A 22,053-nucleotide genomic window follows, 5' to 3' on the forward strand; every position below is an offset into this window, starting at 1 on the left:
AGACAATCAATGGTCCATAAACATTTTTTCTGGAGATATTTTTTTAAGCTAAAAGCATCAATTCAAGCTATTTTAGTGATTCAAGTTTACAATTGTGCAGAATTAGCTGCAAAATAAAGAGTATTTTGGTGAGGCTTGCTTATGTTTCACAAATTTATTTCATTTTATTAACTGATTAGTTCAGTGACCCCTTCTGGAAATGTCACTAGGTGGCGACAAATGAGCGTCTTATGTGTGATGAGTGAGTCAGTGAATCATTTTGAGTAGTTCATGACCGAAATCTATCGAGACTTTATAGCGTTTAAGCATTAAAAGAACAAAGCAGATCTATAGTCAGTCTGAGCATTATGTTTCATCCAAAAAGACAACAATAATAGTGAGTTTCAATAACGTCCTTTATTAAATCTTGCATGACTACAAATCTACTGACTTCAGTATAAGAATTATAAACACAAAGCAGATCTACAGTATCATTTTCCTACAGTAGCCTATTTAAACTGCTGAGCATGGCTTTTATCAGAAAAGACAATAGACAAATAATAATCATTTTGAGTTTCAATAATGTACTTTTGTCATTGTAAAGTGCATTTCACATGAGTTGAGTCGAGGAGTCAAGCGCTGCATTGCCCTCCACAAGACAAGAGTTGCAGAAAGTGTCACAGAGGTGCAATTTTATGAGTTTGCCACATAAAAAAAACGAGAGGTGTGTGTAACGATGTGCTAGCACTGGAAATGACGAAGACGATTACGTGAAGATGTAGAACCCAAGTGCAGTTTATTTACCAAACATGTACTCCAAAATCCCTAACTAAAAACATGAACTAGACTTGACATAACATGACTTGACTATAGCTTGATTTGAACAATACAACAGTGGTACATTAACAATACTTGACAAGAGACAATGGCAAACATGAGGGCTTAAATACACAGACATAAAACAATAACAAGAAAACCAATAAACAGACACAACTATAAACAAGATAACAATACTAATAACTTTAAACCAATGACAAACTAGAACTGATAAGACAATACACCAATGAAAACAAGACACATGAACATGGAGGGAAACATTAAATCACATGACAAGGGAACCACATGACATGAAACAGTGTGGCAGGGCAGAGGGCGAGGCCGGGTCGTGATTATACACACCCGGTCCCTTATCAGGCTAATGAAGCCTCTGAGAGGGATAAAGGCCGATTGCAGACGGTGGTGCGACGAGAGAGAGATCGTTTACGGCCAGCTGACCGTCATGTGTGTGTTTGTGTCTTTTGTTTCAGTTTATAATTAAAAGATTATTTATAATGCCAAGCCGGTTCTCGCCGCCTCCTTTCCACTGAACTGCGTTACACTGGTGCCGATACCCGGGAAGGAGGAGGGATACGGCGTAGTAGAGTTCTCGCCACTACTGTCCACCCCAACGGAGCAGCCACCCACGAGGGGAGAAGGGGCTCCTAACTGACTGCCTGGAGCGGTCAGGGCCACTGCCAGGGGCGGAGGAGTCCCCTACCAGCCGCTGAAACATGGCAGGGACTGAGACCCCGACCGCCTGGAGCGGGAGAACCACTGCCAGGGGCGGGGGAGACCCCTTCTGTTCCCCAAGAATGCGGCGGGGCGTTCCATCCGACAGGGGCTGGAGGACAGCCTCCGATCCGCCTGGTGAGGCGCGGCTGTCGTCTGTTAGAGGGCGGAGAAGTGGCCGGGGACCAAGCTACGGCGTATCGGAGAACTGGTGACTAAGTTTTTTTTAATCTCTCTCTCACTGTCGCTCTGCGTTGGCCTTTTCCCTCTCTTTTAAATTTTACAGTGTTTTTTGGGGGGGTACTACACTATTACAGGTAGTACCCCCCCTATTTAATTATTTGTTTCCCTCCCCTTGCCCCCTCCCTCATCCAGGAAGACGGGGATGACCTGCCGGCAGACGGGGTGGAAGGCACACCCCTCCCCAGGGAAAGAGAGGGGGGGGGGGGTGTACGTCATGCCAGGGCACCCCAGCCTGAGAGAACGAGGGAGGAATGTGGCAGGGCGGAGGGCGGGGCCGGGTCGTGATTATACACACCCGGTCACTTATCAGGCTAATTAAGCCTCTGAGAGGGATAAAGGCCGATTGCAGACAGTGGTGCGAGGAGAGAGAGATTGGCTGACCGTCATGTGTGTGTTTGTGTCTTTTGTTTCAGTTTATATTTAAAATATTATTTATATTGCCAAGCCGGTTCTCGCCGCCTCCTTTCTATTAAACTGCGTTACAAACAGGACATTTTTCAAAATAAAAGACATGAAAACAAAACACGAACAAAAACACATCTAGACATGACAGTGTGCACAAGAAACATTGAAAACATGTATTTGGAAGAGAGAAAAAAGCTTGCAGTTGCTTTCATATCAGAAAATAATAAAAAGACTTGTTTAGGTCTAAGCGTTTTCTTGGTGAATTTAAATTAGTTCAATAACTGGGGTCTCTGACAGGGCTGGACTGGCAATCTGGCAAACTGGGCATTATCCCGGTGGGCCGACTCTCTTTACGGCCGATCAGGGGCGGACTGTCCAGCGGGAGAACCGAGTCGGCCGGTCGCAAAATGGGCCGCAATAAGCAAAAATGAGCTGGGGCGCTAAGCAAAATGGACCACAAAACGGCGCTGTGATATGCAGAAAAGGACTGCGAACCAACCTAAGAACCTTTGCTCTAAGATCAAGAACGTATTGAATTTAGTCTTACTGGTTGAAGGCCCCTCCGACGAAGCTTCGCATAAGACATCAGGCACACTGCCCATACAGCAGCTCAAATGGGGAAAACCCTGTGGAACCTCTCGAACTGTGAATAACGGGATCGAGCCATTTGTCCCAATTTCTAGCATCCTTGGGCACAAAATTATGAATCATATTTTTTAGGTTTTTAAAGGTGTTAAATTTAACTAACGCAGTTCAAGGATGGGCAAGGAGGAGGCAGGAATCAGCTGAGAAGTCAACATAAACTTTAATGGTACAAAGGCACTTAAACATAACATAAAACACAGACATGCACACACAGCAGCCGCGTACGTCTTCCTCTCTCTGGCGTCCCCGGCTCCTCCTCTACCGCTCTCCTGTTGATTAAGCAACTCAGCGCTGGCCACACCCTCTAACAAAAGGAGACTTGTGAGAGAAGCCTCAGAAAGGCCAACAATCACTTTGAAGGAGATACAGAGTTCAGTGGCTGGGAGTGGAGTAATGGTGCACCAGTCAACCATATCAAGAAAAGTGCATATCGCTGGCCTGTATGGGAGGGTGGCAACGTTACTCAAAATGTACCATCTGAAAGCATGGCTGCCGGTTTGTAAGATGTGGGAGAAGGTTTTGTGGTCAGACGAGACCAAGATAGAGCTTTTTGGCCAAAACTCAAAGTGCTCTGTGTGGTGCAAACCTAACACTTCCTATGCCTCAAGACATACCATCCCTACAGTGAAGTATGGTGGTGGCAGCATCATGTTGTGGGAATACTTATCAGCAGGGACTGTGCTTTTTGTTAGAATTGAAGGAAGAATGGATGAAGCAAAACATAGGGAAATACTGCAAGAGAACCTGCCTCAGTCAGCTAAAAAACTGAAGCTTGGGAGGAAATTCACCTTTCAGCGGGTCAATAATCCCAAGCACAATGCCAAATCAGCATTGGAGTGGCTCATGAACAAAAATATAAATGTCTTACAGTGACCCAGTCAAAGTCCTGATCTCAATCCAATTGAGAATATGTGGCACTATTTGAAAATTGCAGTCCAAAAGTATCCCCCAACCAACCTGAAGAAAATCTGCTGAGAAGAATGGGCCAAAAACACTTTGTCACTGTGTGAAAAGCTGCTACATATGTACCCCAGAAGAATAAACAGTTATTGCAGCAAAATGTGGCTCGATCAAATTTTACCATGTGGGGGTTGAATTTCATACAAATATTTCCCATCAAAAAAATAATGTCAACGTAAAATAATTGATTTTGAATTTCAGTGTTTTAAAATAAAATATCAATCAGAATGAATTTTCAGTGTACTATTTGTAATTCAGTAATATGAGAGAATTGGTCAGGGGTCTGAATACTTTTATAAGGCACTGTACATAGCAGAGAGTCCACAACAGTAATTACACACTTTGCTCCTGAAGAAAGGCTCTTCTTGCTGTCATGTAACACAAGAGATCATTGTCAATTAAAACAAAGTATTTCAAAATCTGAGCCTCAACTTACGCACTTCTGTCCTCTCACTTGTTCAGTTTCTATTTTCTAACGATTTCATTACTTTCAGTCGACAGCAAACAGATCTAGTGAACTGACTGACATTTGATTACATTTAATACATTTTGGCCCTGAAGTTAACATTGCTCATATGACAGTTTTGGACAACGCTTTTTTAAATGAGTCTTTAGACTACTTGAGTGGCTGAAACGCTTCCCACATGAAGTACAGAGGTATGGCTTCTCTCCAGTATGCACTCTTACATGTGTTTTCAGGATTGATGATGTAACGAAACTCTTTCCACAAAACGAACACACGTGAGGTTTCTCATTAGAATGATTTGCCAGGTGTAACTTTAGCTGTGATGCCAGTGTAAATTTCTTGCTGCACTGATCACAGTTAAATGGCTTCAATCCAGAGTGATACTGCAGATGCATTTTGAGATTGCATGATTGGCTGAAACTCTTCCCACATGAAGTACAGTGGTATGGCTTTTCTCCAGTGTGAATTCTCATGTGACGCAGAAGATTTGCTTTAAGTGCAAAACTCTTGCCACACTGAGAGCAGGTGAAAGGCTTCTCTCCAGTGTGAATTATCATGTGACGCAGAAGATCTGCTTTATGTGCCAAACTCTTTCCACACTTATGGCAGGTGAAAGAATTTTTGGCTCTTGCTCCTCGAGTTCTTTTCGTTGAAAAATTAATTTCAGTCTTTGAGCCACTTAAAGGTTCTTCACCAGTCATGAATCGATCACATTTATGATCATGGTGTTTCTCCTCCATGTCATTCAGTTCTTGACTTTCTTCTTTTACTTCAGTCAAGTCTAAAATGAATAGTAAATTGAGACACATGTGAAAAAAGAAATACAACTGAACCACTATTTAAACAAAGGACAAGAATCTACTTAATGTGATCTCTGACTGGCTGAAGATCATCCTCTCTGTCATATGTTGATTCTGGTATTATTTGTTTGTTTAACTGTAATTTTACTGCTTCTTTGATTTTATAATTACAGCTGCAAGATCTGGTGAACTGTATGCAGCTTTGTTAACGGTTTATCATTATGAAGATTGAGAATCAAGAATGAACACCAACCTCTTTGTTCTTCAGTATCTTCGTGTTTCATTCTGCATGATTCTGTAATACTGATGTCTTCACTCTCCTCTTTAAACTCTTCTTTAACACATTTCATTTTTGTTATAGTATGTCAGTAAACGTCAGTGGTTACACTGGGCGTTGTTCCTCTTTATAAACCACCTTTTCTCACTGCAGAGGTGAATCAGGATCGCCGTGTGGTATGGAGAAGATCTGGCAAAAAAAAAAAAAAAAGGCCCAGATTCCTTAATTTATACAATATCCCATTGTTGTAGGAAATGCCATCACCCTATTAACCATGTATAACCAAAGCTAGGCTATAATCATCTTTATGGCATCTAAAATACTCTCAACAATTACATGGATTAAAGGAGGGATTATTCAACATTCATTATAAAACACACAGTCCTTTAGAAATTAAGTGATTATAATTTGCAACAAAAACATGAATCCACAAAATTGATGTATTGAAGATTACATCACAATCAAGAAACAGAATTTGGCATTCAACAATAGTCCAGTCTCAAATGGCTCATTTAAAGTGGATACATGAATGCAGGCAGGCTTTAAATCTGTTGATGGAGAAGATGAAAATTAGTATAATTCAATTAAACCTCAAGAATAAAAGTCTCCAACTGGCCAGTCATACTCAAAAAAAAAAAAGCAACAACATAATTCAATTTAACAAACATCAAAAGCGGTTTCAAACAATCCTGCATCTAACAAACATTTATACAGGACAATTACTCAAGATCTGGAAAAACAGAGATTAAACAATACAAAAAAGGTACTAATACTAGTATCAACATTTTAAACTATCAACTTACATAAGGGCTGAACAAAAGAACTTTCCTCAATCCGGACTTTAGATGGATTGACAAAATCAACATACATCAATACTTCCTTGTGCGTCTTCTTCACTCTTCTTTCTAGACAACTCTGTGAAATACTCCCTGTTTATTGCCCTATGGTGGCATGGATGAGTATTGCACCCAAGAGAAAAAGAAAAACATTTACAGGCTTGATACAGTAACTCAAGGCTCTTTCACATTGTAACGAAGTTGCTGCTGCTGGCAATGACAAAGATGGATCGAGTGAAAAACCCAAGTGCAGTTTTATTAAATAAATGTGAAACCAAAACCCTAACTATAAATGAGAACTAAACTAGACATAAAAATGAACATGACTAAAACATGGCTAAACATAAATGTGGCTTGACATAAACTAGACTTGGCATGGTTTAAACAAATTTACACTTACAAACAATACTTGACAAGAGACAATGGCAAACATGAAGGCTTATATACACAGACATGGGTAACAATACAACCAATGACTACAAGGCATGACAGGGCGTGGAGCATGGAATCAAGGTGGAGCCTGTGGTGGGGGTGGAGCTATGAGAGGCTCGATGGGTGGAGCCATTGGGGCTGAGGACCAAGTTGGAACAGTAGGGATGGAGGTCCCCTGTGGAGCAGAGGCGGGCCTGGAACGGGGAGCAGAGGAGGGCCTGGAACGGGGAGCAGAGGAGGGCCAGGAACGTGGAGCAGATGCTGCGACATGGCATGAAGCAGTCTTGGGCTTGGCTGCGACATGGCCTGGAGCAGACTCTGGCCTGGCTGCGACATGGAAATTGGCTTGGCGGCCGTGATGGGGGCAAAGTCGTGGAAGGCAGAGCCGTGGGAGGCTCGAAACTAAGAATCCTGAATGACTTGGAAAATACCTCAGTGGTCGTGATCGAGCTAGATAGTGAGTTAAGATAGTTAACTTGTCGATGACAATAACTAAATGTAAAATATCAATATAAAAAATATATGACATCAGGAAAAGTAAAAAGTCAATCAAATGGTAGATTTCCAGTGCAACCACCCAACACCAAATGCAGCAACTCGCTAGGTATTGTCACACCAGCACCTGACTCTCTGCCCTCTTCCTCCAGCTTGATCTGGTCGTCCCAGAGAGCCTGCCAACCTTGGTGAGTATAAAACCAATCAGGTGAAGTCACAACATTTTCCTTCTTGATGTGCAGCAAAAAGCAAAACATATATTCATACAACCAACTATAACCCCCATTATTCCCTTTCCCCCTCCCAATTCCCAACCCCACCCTGACCCTATTTTTACCCAAAAACTGAAATTATATATATATATATATATATATATATATATATATATATATATATATATATATGCCAATATAAAATATATATAATTATATATATGTATACCCTGCCCATCTCTGTGCACCACTCTTGAATGTCTGTCAATCATAACACTGGCTAGGACCCACTTTTTAATGCATTTATCCCTTACATTAATGACTGACCCATCACCTAAAATATGAGTCTGGGGCAAAATCTAATTTATTGGGAATATAGGGAGTGATTTTAGCAGGTAGTTTCCTTTTAATTACATTAACCTTCTCAGTCATATATAAATGTAATGAAGCCCATCTGCTCACATAGCTTCGAAAACCTTTTTATTAATGGGTCAAACTGAACTCTGTTTGGGCCACTGGAAGACGCCTGGCTGAAAAGCTGTTACCAGGCAGTACGCTGTCAGAGCTAAAGCTTCGGATTTAGACCAATTGACTATATCCTGAGAACGGGATGAATAATTCTGTGGAGGCAAGGCATAGAAGATCTATAGGGTCAGAGGCAAATAATAAAATGCCATCTATGTACAGCAAAAGCTTATGCGCCACCACCCCTGGAAAATCATCTTCCATTCTTATCGCAGCTGCTAATGGTTCCAGGGCCAGACAGAACAATAAGGGGTAAATAGGGCATCCAGAGTAAAATAATCTGAAATTAATCCATCCGTTTGAACCGCCGTTACCGGGTGTCTATAAAGTAACTTAATCCTCCCAATAAAATTATTCCCAAACCCGAACATTTCCAAAATCCTAAAAGATAATCCCATTCTACCATATCAAACACTTTTCCAGCATCAAGTAAGATAACAGTGACCGGAGTCTGATCATTATCCACTGCCCACATGACATTAATGAAATGCCTAATGCTATCAGAAGAGTTACAGCCCCGAATAAACCCCACCTGATATATGTATAAGAGATGTCATAACTTTACTTAATCGGTTAGCCAACATGTTTGACAATATCTTAACATCATGGAAATTGGACAGTAACTTAACACTCGCTTGGATCTTTGTCCTTTTTTAAGAATCAGACTGATCCAGGCTTGTGTCATGGTTAGTGAAATCTATCAATTTTTTCCATAAAAACTTCTAGCAAAAGTGGAGCCAATTCTGTAGCATAAGATTTAAACAATTCAGCAGCAAAGACATCTGGCCCCGGAGTCTTGCCTGTGGGCAAGGCCTTAATTACCTTGCCAAGCTCCTCCAAGGTTATCTCAGAATCAAGATAATTTTTTGCTCAGCCGTCAGTTTAGGAAATTCTAGTGGTTCCACAGAGTTTCTAATATCTTCTTCAGTAGATGAAGATGTGGAACTATAAAGATCAAGATAAAATTCTTTAAAGACATTGTTAATATAAATGGCTGAGGTAAATATTTCACCACCAGCAGATTTCACTGAGGAAATGGTAGAAAAAGACTCTCTCTGTTTTATATATCTAGCAAGAAGTTTTCCTGCATTGTTCTCCGACTCAAAGTATAACTGTCTTTCCCTGAATAGCCAAAACTCCACCTTCCGTGACAAAATAGTTTTAGATCTGTATTTCAGTCAGATCAAATCTCTGAGGCCATTAGACGACATTTGGTGCTTCAGCTCTGCCTTTGCACTTTTAATATTCCCTTCTAATTCCATGAATTCTTGCGCTTTGGATTTTTGGGTGAATGTGGTATATTGTATGATCCAGCCCATAAGAACTGCCTTAAGTGCCTCCCAAGCCATGCCCACAGAGGATACTGAGGACCAGTTGGTCTCCACATAGATATTGATTTCAGCCTTTAACATTTGTTGTAATTCAGGATTTTGCAAAAGGGATACATTAAAGTGCCAACTATATGATTTCCTTTTCTCCATATGTGACAAAACTTCTAAACACAGCAGGGTGCAATCTGAGACAAACATTTTTCCAACTGAGCAATCAGCAACTGAAGAAATTAGGACTTCCGTTCATAGTCAGCGGTTGCAGGGTTTACTAATATCATCTGGTTCGGCCGCATACTGCTTGCTCATAACCAGATTATATTTTTATTTTGTCAAGTTTCATACAACTTGCAAATATTGTGATAAGCAGTGACTGGTAGTCTTTTCATCGTAGACCCCAAGGCGTTCCCATGCCAGTGTGGACATGTAATCTCTCCACCTAGTCCTGGGTCTTTCCCGATGCCTCCTCCCATCTGGACGTGCCTGAAACGCCTCCCCAGCGATGCACCCGGGGGGCATCCTTACCAGATGCCCAAACCACCTCAACTGGCTCCTTTCGACACAAAGGAGCAGCGGCTCTACTCCGAGCTCCTCACCATATCTCTAAGGGAGAAGCCGGCCTCCCTTCTGAGAAAACTAATTTCGGCCACTTGTACTCGCGACCTAGTTATTTCAGTCATGACCCAGCCTTCATGACCATAGATGAGGTTAGGAATGAAAATTGACCGGTAGATCGAGAGCTTTGCCTTCTGACTCTGCTCTCTTTTTGTGACAACGGTACGATACAGTGAGTGCAATACCACCCCCACTGCCCAGATTCTCCGGCCAACCTCCTGCTCCATTCTCTCCTCACTCATGAACAAGACCCTGAGGTACCTGAACTCCTTCACTTGAGGCAATACCTCCTTCCCTACCCGGTCAATAGCTGACAAATAGTCAAAGTGAGCAAAATTTTTAACTGTTTGTGATGAGATGTTGGAAATCACAATTGCCGCTGGAATAGAAGCGTAATAATCAAAAACAGTCAATGTACTCACCTTGAATTTCTGTCTGACTTAATTCCTAACTTCCTAGATTCCAAGAGGTTGCAAAGATTGGTCATCATGAAGAGGTTGATTCATAACACATGCTGCACAATTTCTTATAATCATTATTAGCCCAATAAAATTTACACCAAATATTGTTTTGTTTTGACAACACCCTGGTGTTTCCCATGTTCAATTCTCAGGGCCTTATTCACCAGAGAAATAGTTGGCAACACTGGTGCCAAAGTCGCCGTTGTCGAGCGAGAAAATCAGCAAACATGGGTCGTAGGTGTGTCTTTGGCTGTTTGAAAGTGTTCATTTTATTCAGTTTTCCAACCATAATTTTGTTGAGAAGGAAATGGCTTGCATTCATGTGTTTTAAAGAAGGAGGTATTTGTGTCAGCTTACGGCTTTGTGACAGAACAAAACACTTTTAGGATAAATGAGTCATGGACCACATTAAACCATGTGTGGGGTAGGAGCCGTAAGTTGCCCAGGTCTGCTTTACACTGTTGGGACATCACCTCCTGCATGAGTAAGTATTTTTATGTGACAATTATTAAATTACCATCCAGCCATCCATCCATCCATCGTCAACCGCTTATCCTGTGTACAGGGTCGCGGGGGGCTGGAGCCTATCCCAGCTAACATTGGGCGAAAGGCGGGGGACACCCTGAACAGGTCGCCAGTCCATCGCAGGGCCACACATAGACAGACATACACTCACACTCACCTCCACATCCACATCCACACCTAGGGCAATTTTTTTGGAGACACCAATTAACCTAGTAATTATTAAACTACTTTCAATCAAAATCAATTAATGTTCTAATATTTATTTTCTAAACATCAAATGTTAGCCAACAACTTGAGATCTTGGATATTGGCACAAAACACAGCTAACATGGGCAGTCAGGATGGCAAAAAATTCTAGGAGTAAAGGTAGCAAATAATATAAAACCTTTTCATTTAATTATTGCTGTGTGTTTCTAACAATACTGCCATAGTTTAAAAAGCAACATGATTGCAGTTTCTACACAGGTAAAAAACAACTCAGTGAAGTTGGCACCCCATATAACTTAATAATCACCAAAACTATTCAATTCGCAACCAGGTTATTGTGAGTTTTTTATTTTTCCCCCTCAAAGATTTCAGTTTGTTTTTCAATTGAATTGTTCACGTTATAGGTCACATAAAAGGTGGAAAAATTTCTGACATGATTTATCTTTGTTTCATTCTTTTAGAAAATATCTAAACTTTCTTAAAATGTGATTTATTTACTTGACAGGCAAACTGGCATAAACATGGTCTTTATAGATAGAAAATATTAAAATACTGTTAGCTAAAGTTAAGTAGAATTATAAATGGAATATAAATATAAAATAATGGAAACTTTCTCATGAGAACTTCACTACATTACTAGTAATAGACTACTGACACCATTATTGACCTTTGTTGGGAAGGAAATGTAGAGAGCGGACCTCTTGGAACTTTAATTGAATACCCCTGGTTTATATATAATAAAGTTCATATTTATTGCACCAATAGATTAAATATTTTGTTCATGCTAAAAAATCCATGTTTAAATAGAGCAGGTTCATAGAATGACAAACTTTTAGTAGCGCGTGTAGGCGGTTGTACACAAGATGTAGTATTCGGAGGCACCTCTTCTAGTCATGCTCGTTCATGAGTATTTTGCAGGACAATTTGTGGAACACATTGCAATAGTAAAAAAATATATATATATTTTCACGTATGTCATTGACCAAGTTAAATTGTTTTATGGAAAAATAATGGGTATAAAAACACAACATTACACACTCAAAGGATTTCCCATTTATTTATCATCAAAGGTGTTTCATGTCTTCTCCAGTTTATTATTTAAGATCTGTATATGAAAAGGTTAAGTAGTGTTCGACAAAGAAGCGCTTGGTGCAGATGTAACCTGACACCAACACTTGCTCACACTGCAAAGCTTAATAATCAGGTCCTATCTGATCATATTAAATTGTTTTTGTCTCGCCCGTTTTCACTTAAGACATATTTGACTGTGTTTACAGACATTTTATAGAGTTTGCGTTCCCGCGCTGGTAAAAAAAAAAAAATAATTATTGCTGCTTGTTATTTTTAGATAGATAAATAGATGTCATAATAAAATAACAATTTTATAATTCCTACCACCACCTGATGTTAGACTTCCAACTTGGAAATTCCTACAAAATATTGTATTCCATACTTGCCAAGATTCAAAGGCCTGTCGTCACACAAACTTTCCAAAACCAGAAAGATGCACAAACTTGGTACTATACCTTGATTTTAATTAAAAAATATCACTCTGTGAAGCAAAGGTTCTGCATTACATGATAACATAAACTTGTTTAACAATCATTTGCAAAGACACGTGTTCTAATCATGCAACATTGTACTCTTATGTAATAACGCAAATGCGAGCATTGCAGCAACATTTATAATATGGTTGCTCTGATATGTCTCTAATAACAGTCTGATTCCAATTTGTTCTTATAATATTACGACCATCATGAAATTAAATGCCTTTATGATCAAACATCAAAGATATCAAGCAGAAATATCCCACATCCATGTAACACAACATGATGACTAGACTTTCATTATGATAACAGTTACATCATTGCAAACAAAAAATAATAATTCCTGCATTCATCTCCAAAACATCACATTTATGTTAGTTTGCCCCTCACACTCATTTTCATCCAGTCAAAAAACAAATATGGGGCTACTGTGAATAATGTGTGCTTGGCCCCCGATTATTACTATATTTTTGTCATTAAAATTCTATCCACACTCAAGACATGCACAAGCTTTCTCTTCAATGTGAATTCTTATGTGCCTTTCAAGACTTCCCTTTCTAGAGAAACTTTTTCCACAATGAAGGCACGTGAAAGGCATCTCTCCTGTGTGAATTCTCATGTGCTTTTCAAGAGTTCCTTTTACTGAGAAACATTTTCCACACTGCAGGCAAGAGAAAGGCATCTCTCCTGTGTGAATTCTCATGTGATTATTAAGGGCATTTTTGTCTATTACACTCTTTCCACACTGAAGACATTTGTATGGAGTCTCTCCAGTGTGAATTCTCATGTGCTCCTTATAACTTTTGTGGTGTGTGAAACACTTGCCACACTGTTGGCATATGTAAGGCTTCTCTCCCTTGTGAATTCTTATGTGGATATTAAGACTTCCTTTATATCTGAAACTCTTTCCACACTGATGACATTTGTAAGGAGTCTCTCCAGTGTGAGTTCTTACATGATTATTAAGACTTGCTCTATACCTGAAACTCTTTCCACACTGGCAGCATGTGAAAGGCATCTCTCCTGTGTGAATTCTCATGTGATCATTAAGGGCATTTTTGTCTGATAAACTCTTTCCACACTGAAGGCATTTGTATGGAGTCTCTCCAGTGTGAATTCTCATGTGCCTTTCATAGGATCCTTTTACTGAGAAGCTCTTTTCACACTGAAGGCAGATGAAAGAATGTTCAGTTTTTGTTCTTTTTAGAGAATGCTTCTTTTCAGTCTGTAAGTAACTATGAGATTTATTTCCATTTACGAATTTGTCAGGTTCCTGAAACTGATGTTTCTCATCCACTTCATTCAGTGCTTCACTTTCCTCTTTCAGCTTCATCAGGTCTAAAATAAAAACAAAACTACAAAATCAATACAAGAGGGATAAATGTGAAAAGAAAGTAGATAAGTGAATCAAACAATAGCAGAAAACAACAGAGGTCAAGAATTGGTTTATAAATTATCTCTTTTATGCTCAAGGTTAACTCTGTCATTGTCACGTTCATTGGTTTATCTTGGAACAGGAAACAACATTCCAAGTGCCCCTCTGATTGAAAATGATTTGAGCTCTAGTCGGTTAACCATGAAAAATGTCTCATCACTGGCAGTGTGTGGGGAAGGGGCGTGGTCATGTATCTGTCTGCGGGAAAGAAAGAGGCGGCTCGTCACCTGGGCTGTCATTATAGGCAACACCCATTTCTTGTTATAGTGATGGCGGAGGGAGACCTAAAAAGGGCACGAACGCATCCGAGTGGCAGAGAGAGAGACACTAGAGAGTTTTGGCTGTCATATCAGGGAGTGAACCCTCAAAGACTCGTTGGTGTGTGTGTTTTGCAACTAAGAGCCCTTTTCTGTTCACGCTGAAGGAGTAATAAAACACTCACGTAGACAATTGCTGCCTCCTGACATTGTTACACAGTGTTTATTTGTAGTCCCACAGAAACCTTACTCCTAAACCTAACCTTAACTTTAGTCTCTAGACCTTCACTCGAGAAATCTACAAATCTTGTCATGACTGATGCTGATCCACAGGAAAAAGCGGTCACTCCTCACGGCCAGGAGGGGAGCATGTATGACTGACGGACCCCACCATTTACCCAAACCATACCCATCTCTGAACTATCCAACATTCACTAAGACCAAATCAATATGAGGAAATTAACCTTACAGCTGTTAATCAGATGCACAGGAATATGTTTAAACCTGCTGCGCATTACTGCCTGCTGCATCTCCACCGGTGCCCTCAGTTGTCCAGCTACGGTGTCATCAGCCAGGAGCCACCTATCACAGATGTTTCACCCAATTAATCCCAGAACATCTCCTGGTGGTGGGACAGTGGTCAGGGATGTCTTCCTGCCACCCTTGCAGCTGGACACTTTTGAGTGCCTCTCGTTCTTGCTTTCCCATCAAGACATTGTTGGGCCTCATGCATTCAGGGCCTACACAGTTGTAAAGCCTGACTGAGGCACGCACGCACGCACACATAAAACCTTACTGATAAAAACCGCAAAAATCAAACAAGGGACAGCAAAACAGACTACAAATCCCATGAAACCATGCTCACTTTACACCTATGTGTGAAATCCTAAAGGATCAAACCCTTAACTCCTATTGGATGAGGAACAGAACGCCCCTCAACCATGATGTCATCGGGAGTAGAAAAACCTTTGAGATCCTTCTGGGCATCGCTTCCAGCAACATTGCGTGCCATGCGTAGACGCAGCGATTGCTGCTCTCAGGTGTAGACTCGTTGCACAAGGAAGTAACGTATGTCTTGAAACTGTGGCCATACAATCTACATCTCGCTGGACACCGCACACACTAACGGATCCAAAGGAGACTGCGGAGCAATCCGCGTCTTCACCCGTTTGCTCGCAGAAGTGAAGAAAGATTTCTCTTCCCGCTTCAACATCGCTGATTTCTCAGCCGAGAATAAGTAACCATACCGCCCGCCAACAGAGCAAGGAAACGGACTACCGTCATCACCCGAGATCTGAGGAACAGAGTCGGAGTCAAACGATGGATATACACACATTCTACACACGTCCTCACGTGATTCAAGTTAGAGGTTAGATTAGAGGCAGAGATAGATTATTGTAGTGTGTTATTCTTGTGTATCAAGGATATTTCTTTTACAGTATATGGACCGCTGAGTCCGCCCATTTCTGCTAATAATACTCAAGGTATTACTGTCATGTACTGTTATCACGAATGAGATATGCTTGTTGTTGTCCAACCACATTAGACTGTTGTGTATTTCTGCCAACGTCTTATTTTGTTACCATATCTAATCATGTCACTGTTTAGTTTGTAGTTGGAAGTTGGAAGCTTATTGACTGCATTGTATTGATAATTAATTGATATTACTGCATCAATAACCTTTGTTATATTTCAAAGAGAAGTGTTTTGGTTTGTTTTGCATACACCTGTGTCAAGGACTGGCAGGGGATGTCAGTGCTCAGATTCAAGCCTTCGTTGTTTTCCTTTTGAACGTCTATGTTCTCTGGACACCGACTTTCCTAAGAGAACACTATATTGAGATAGTGTATAACTGTCTGGTTATTAATCCCTGATTCCAGTGTGGTGCCCTGATGATCCTTATTAATATTCTGTTGAAATTATAATTATTTTTGATGACTGTTGAAACTGAAGGATCCACAAGCTAGTGTTAATTCTAAACAATGTTCCATTGATTTTAATAACGGATGATTATCTTTGATAATAATTATTATTCTATTGATTTTGATCATTATCTTTGATGATTGTTGATTTAAAGGATTTACATTTACATTTATGCATTTGGCAGATGCTTTTATCCAAAGCGACTTACAGAGCCCTTATTACAGGGACAATCCCCCCGGAGCAACCTGGAGTAAAGTGCCTTGCTCAAGGACACAATTGTGGTGGCTGTGTGGCTCGAACCAGCATCCTTCTGATTACCAGTTATGGTGCTTAGACCACTACACCACCACCACTCCATTAAAAAGCTAACACTGATTCTCATCAATGTTCAATTGATTTTAATAATTAATAATTATCTTTGATAATTATTCATTATTGTTAATAACCAAACCCGATCCTGAACATAGCGCACAACAACATTCCTCCTTTCCAGTCAAGACATACCATACAACCAGGGTACAATCCACCCCCACCCACGAGCAGAACAACCCTAATAACCTCTTCTCTGTTAAAAAAAAACAATCAATCTCTGCCTTCCACCAGTCCAGTGCCTATCCATAAATCAGTCCTCCAACAAATCAAGTAGGAGAGCGACATGAGGCGAGACTGCATCACCTGCCCCTCCAAAGCCTAGATTGGCCTGGTTATGCTCCCACACTCAATGCCTCTCAAGAAACCCCTGAATAAGGACGGAGTGGGTCAGCAAAAATAATTCCTCCCCACCCCTTTTCCTCTTCAACATACATCTCACTAGGGGTGTAACGGTTCACATTTCTCATGGTTAAGTTTGTATCACAATTTTAGGGTCACTGTTTTGGTACAGTTTGGTATTTGCAATGTAAAGAAAAAAAAATATTACTGCCAAATCCAAAGTAAGAATACTCTATTTGGTAATAAACACTTCAACAGGTTTTCCCTGAATGAAAATAGAGTAGAATATAATCCTTTATTTTGGTCACAAATTATACACACAGTTTTTAGCATATATACAGTGAAATTTATTAGTTTTCACATATCCCAGCTAAGCTGGGGTCGGAGTGCAGGGTCAGCCATGATACGGCACCCCTGGAGCAGATAGGGTTAAGGGCCTTGCTCAAGGGCCCAACAGTGGCATCTTGGTGGTGCTGGGGCTTGAACCCCCAACCTTCTGGTCAGTAACCCTGAGCCTCAACTACTGAGCCACCACTGCCTTTAATCATTGTTTTACAGTAACCCTAGTTTAACTATGGTATCTGTAGTAAAAACATTGTAACCACAAAATCCACATGGTTATTGTCATGTTTACAATATATAGTATAATCACAGTTACTATATGAAAACTAATTGTATCAAAACCATGATTTCTGCAAAGAAAACTATGCCGACAGCAGTCATGGTTACAACAATATTATTGTTATAATGTTTTTGGTCCATTTAGATGTTTTTGGACCATGTTGCGTTCATATATCAATCGAACCGTACCAGAGTTCATTTGGAAGCGGACCGAGATCCACTTTTCTGTTGCTCTCAGTTTGCTTGTTTAGTGCACACCAAGGTTCGTGTGACAGTGTTCACACTTGTTCAAATGAACCGTACTAACAGAGCAATCACTCCAGAGTTCGTTTTAATCAAACCAAAACTGCCAAGTGTGAACACACCCTTACAAATCTAATCAGGTGCATTTGCGGAGGTTGTAAATGTGCATTTCTATTTGAAGCTTTATTTTCTTCACTAATCAGCTTGTGCTCCAGATGCCAATCATGCACCCCAAATCGTGGGTGGCGAACGGTTTAGTTCGTTTTTTTTACAGAGAACCAGTAAACCCCTAGATCTCACCACATATCACAATTGTTCCCTATTCCAACATCTTCACACCCTACTTTGTTAAATATTCAGTTTATTTATTATTAGAAGTAGTATTAAATGAAATATTAAGACTGGAGACAGAAAACAGAATAGGCAGGAGAGAGGGGCATAAAGCGGGGACCAAACTTGGGCCGCACAAACAGAAAATAATAATTTGCATGTATCAACAGCAGTAATGTAGCATTCTGTCAAAATTTACTGTAGTTCCACCAGACTATTAGGGTGCAAAAAAGGGTTAAAAAATGTGGTCGACTGATACGATTATTAAGGTGGGAAAACGAGTCGATAGCAGATTAATATAAATAAATTGAACATTTGAATGTGAGCACATTCGTATATGAGCATTTGAATACTGAATGTGAGCAAAGCACTTTCAATGACTCACATTCTTATGCTAAAACAGACACAGCACAATGAATAAAACCCTTTCATGCTCCTCAGAAGTGACTAAATATAAGTCAAGAAAGTGCACCAACCTCTTTGTTCCTCAGTATCTTCATTCTTCAGTCTGAATGGTTCTGAAATACTGACATCTTCATTCTCCTCTTTAAACTCCTCTTTAACAAACTCCATCTTCAGTTGCACGTCAAGCAGATTAATTCTAAAGGCCAGAAAGAGGGTGGAAAGTTGTGAAGATTTGGTGACAAAATAAAATATAAAAAAATATTTGATAAGCTTCTGTGAATAAAATTGACTATTTAATGTTTGTGAATGTGAAACAGTTCTTCATATAGGTTAAGTGAAGGTAATAATTCAAATTTATTGACTAAGTAAAATCCTGTAATATGATCACATCTGGAATGTGATCAAGAGGAAGATGGATGGCCACAAGCATCAAACAAAGGTGTGCTGCTTGAATTTTTGCACCAGCAGTGACAAAGTCGCCCAACAGCAATGTGAAAGACTGGTAGAGAACCAGTCTTTCACATTGCTGTTGGGCGACTTTATGTCACTCCTGCTGCAAAAATTCAAGCAGCACGTCTTTGTTTGATGCTTGTGCCAAGACGCATGAAAGCTGTGATTGAAAATCAGGGTTATTCCACCAAATATTGATTTCTGAACTCTTCTCAAGTTAAAACATTATTATTGTGTTGTCTAAAAATGAATATGAACTTGTTTTCTTTGCATTATTCGAGGTCTGAAAACACGGCATTTTGTGTTATTTTGACCAGTTGTATATTTCTGCAAATAAATGCTCTAAATTATAATAATTTTATTTAGAATAAAGAAAAATGTTCATTTCACTCGAACACATATCTATACATAGTAAATCCAGAGAAGCAGATCATTTTGCAGTGGTCAGATAGTCCACTATATGTATTTGGGATTAGTCCACCTCATGTATATGTTGAGCTTTTAAAATTGAGTGAATTAAAAAACAAATGCCCCAGAGTTGAAGAGTAAGCAATATAAAGCACAAAATATGAAATTAAAACACTGTCAATACAACACATTCACAGAATAACAAATGCAAGTATGTAATATGTTAATGTTGATGAAACAAACAGAATATCGTTTTACTTTTATTAGCCGCAAGTTATCAGCAATAATATCGGCGGGATAATATTATACATTTTCCAAGTTAACAGTCAAAAACATAAAACAATTCAATGTGGTTTTATTTTTAAAATATTGATAAATAAAAGAGAAAACGCCCACCGATTTCATTACGTGCAGCATTTTCTTAATTTGTTTGTTCTGAAATCTCAGTGGAGCCTCCTGAAACAGACAGAATAATAATCATTTAAAAATAATCCTCTACATCTACACAAAAGTCTCCCAACAGCACAAATATCTCAAACAGACCACGTAACGGGCGACCCTACTGTTTAATCCAATCTCTGTTAAGCTTTTAGTAAAGCCAAAGCTACTCAGCTACCTCCTCACCGACAGCAGACTGAGTTTTAGCGCAGCTCTTATGACGTCACAACTGCCTCAGAGATTCTTGCTGTTGTTGTTCAATGTCTGTTCACTCACTGGGAGATTTACCGCCACCTGCTGTATCATCCTGCACAAATGATGCGCTGAAACCATGAGACTCTGCCGTCTACTACATAACAACAACACATGCTCCGCAGTCTCTCAAACGCCACAACAAATCACACATCCCATTTCAATCCTTACCCTTAATTTCCCAAGATGAATTCAAACCTGTATTCTAAGCATTGAAGCTCCTTTACAGACTTGGGCCAGTTCAGAACTGCTTGGAACTTTGTGCTGTCCATTGCTACCACTTGTGCACTCAGAATATATTCCCAAAAACAAGATGGTGGTACGATGAATTTGCATATCTCAGCCTTTGCATTCAGTTGATTATCAATTAGTCGCTGTAAGACTAGACCGAGTGTGAGACTTGAGTAAGGGACAGTACATCAGATTATCACCCACCTGTTCATCAGATCTCCGAACACTTAATTGAGAAGTTGCTCCAGAGTGGCCGTGATCAGGGGTAATGGATAACAATATTTTATTGTTATAGCATTCGAGACTTTGATAACCAATGCATGGCTGTAAAATTGCCAGAAGAAGCCAAAGGCAGCTGTGGAAGTGGAAGGACGAATTAATCCAAATTTGAGAGCTTCATTGATATATTCCTCCATGAATGGGGTTTTTAAAGGCCGACAGAGGATAAACATTGCTCTTAGGGGCTTGATGGCACAACCCTGAGTTCGGTGAGGAGGTAGCTGAGTAGCTTTGGCTTTACTAAAAGCTTAACAGAGATTGGAGTAAACAGTAGGGACGCCCGTTACGTGGGCTGTTTGAGATATTTCCATCCAGGTGACACGATGGAAACTTTTCAAAGACTGTGATGACACATTTCCGGTAAATCTAGCCTTTCACAATTCTTTAACATTTTTTAATTATTGAATGTAAATGTATAACATTATTCTTTGTATTATATTACCCCGGAATTCTTTTTTTTTTTAAACTACCACCGATGTGATGAGGTTTCTAAAACAGCTGCTGAGGGAGGGCCAGTAAACTTGTAGTAATTCACCACAATTTTTTTTTTATCATTTTGAAAGTTGTGTAAACGTAAAAGTGCCATTTTTGTTTTGATGTTGGAGCAAATTGGTAAGCAAAAATAATATTTCCTGTGGTCTTCCATTCACCACTATCAAGGTTTACCCTGCAATCATTTAATTCCACATTCCAAAACCCATAGGTGTGGAAAATGTCCATTGGCGTAACAGCGTGAAGACATCGCAGATGGGATTGTTGACTCCACCTCCGAATTTGCACCACTCCACGATATATCTGGATTGTGTTTGGCGAGTCAAAGGAGGCCCAAACCTAGAGCATTCTGTGGTGTATGAATGATGAGAAAATTGATGTTTTCTTTATGAAAAAACCCAGTTTGCATAAGTATGCAGGACAGCTGCTGAGAAGCCATCCTTCTAATGCTAAGATAAGTGGGCGTTGTAGCAGCCTGGAATCAAGGAAATTCGCTCTCTCACTGATGCTGTCAGTTTATTGTCTTTAATACCTTCACAACACCATCACAACACCGTAAGAGCTAGAACAGATGAATTAACATTATTGGAATTTGTAAATAATTCACGTACATATAAATGAAACAAACAGAAGACTACATAACAACAAAATTACGAGATTAATACTAACATTTATCATAAACAACTTTAAACAACATAAATTACTTAGAAATGAAACAAGCACATATAAAACAATTATAAAAGACAAGATATGCTATGTAACATTATACAAGCGCATAAATATAGGCCTACATGATACACCTTGTACTCCTTTCCAACCAGGTGCTAAAAAATATACACACAAAAAAAAACATACTACAAAATAAAAACCAACAGCAAATAGATGCCTCAATTCACTTAAAGGTGACATTAATACTCGAATTCAGATCCGTGAATCCGTGACCACATGGTTCCGTGTCTCCGTCTGTCAGCTTTTTTTTTATTGCTTAAAGAAACATACAAAATACCAAACAAACCTCAAGATACAAATCTTATCCAATTACAAAGAAGTCTAAATAGCAGCACAAAATATA

General features: G+C 39.7%; 2 protein-coding genes across 3 annotated transcripts in view; both read right to left on the reverse strand.

Annotated features, from left to right (window-relative positions):
• LOC127644814 (gastrula zinc finger protein xLCGF3.1-like) overlaps nucleotides 1-6,218 on the reverse strand; it is a 126,455-nt gene extending 120,237 nt beyond the window's left edge. Inside the window, exon 1 of one of the 2 annotated variants that reach the window (XM_052128207.1) lies at nucleotides 6,127-6,218. The gene's annotated coding sequence lies outside the window, so the exon portion shown is untranslated. The other variant, XM_052128209.1, reaches the window with a different exon arrangement.
• The window catches only part of LOC127645727 (zinc finger protein 420-like), a 451,613-nt gene extending 431,680 nt beyond the window's left edge, over nucleotides 1-19,933 (reverse strand). The window contains exons 1-3 of the mRNA XM_052129389.1: nucleotides 19,686-19,933; nucleotides 18,503-18,627; nucleotides 13,803-13,844 (exon numbers count right to left, since the gene is read on the reverse strand). Coding sequence (XP_051985349.1) covers nucleotides 13,803-13,844; nucleotides 18,503-18,599 — 139 coding nt within the window. The 5' untranslated portion in view covers nucleotides 18,600-18,627; nucleotides 19,686-19,933. The remainder of the gene's footprint in view (nucleotides 1-13,802; nucleotides 13,845-18,502; nucleotides 18,628-19,685) is intronic.
• Nucleotides 19,934-22,053: the final 2,120 nt, after the last annotated feature.

The sequence above is a fragment of the Xyrauchen texanus genome, chromosome 6, assembly GCF_025860055.1.
Source record: "Xyrauchen texanus isolate HMW12.3.18 chromosome 6, RBS_HiC_50CHRs, whole genome shotgun sequence".
In the NCBI taxonomy this organism is placed as follows: domain Eukaryota; kingdom Metazoa; phylum Chordata; class Actinopteri; order Cypriniformes; family Catostomidae; genus Xyrauchen; species Xyrauchen texanus.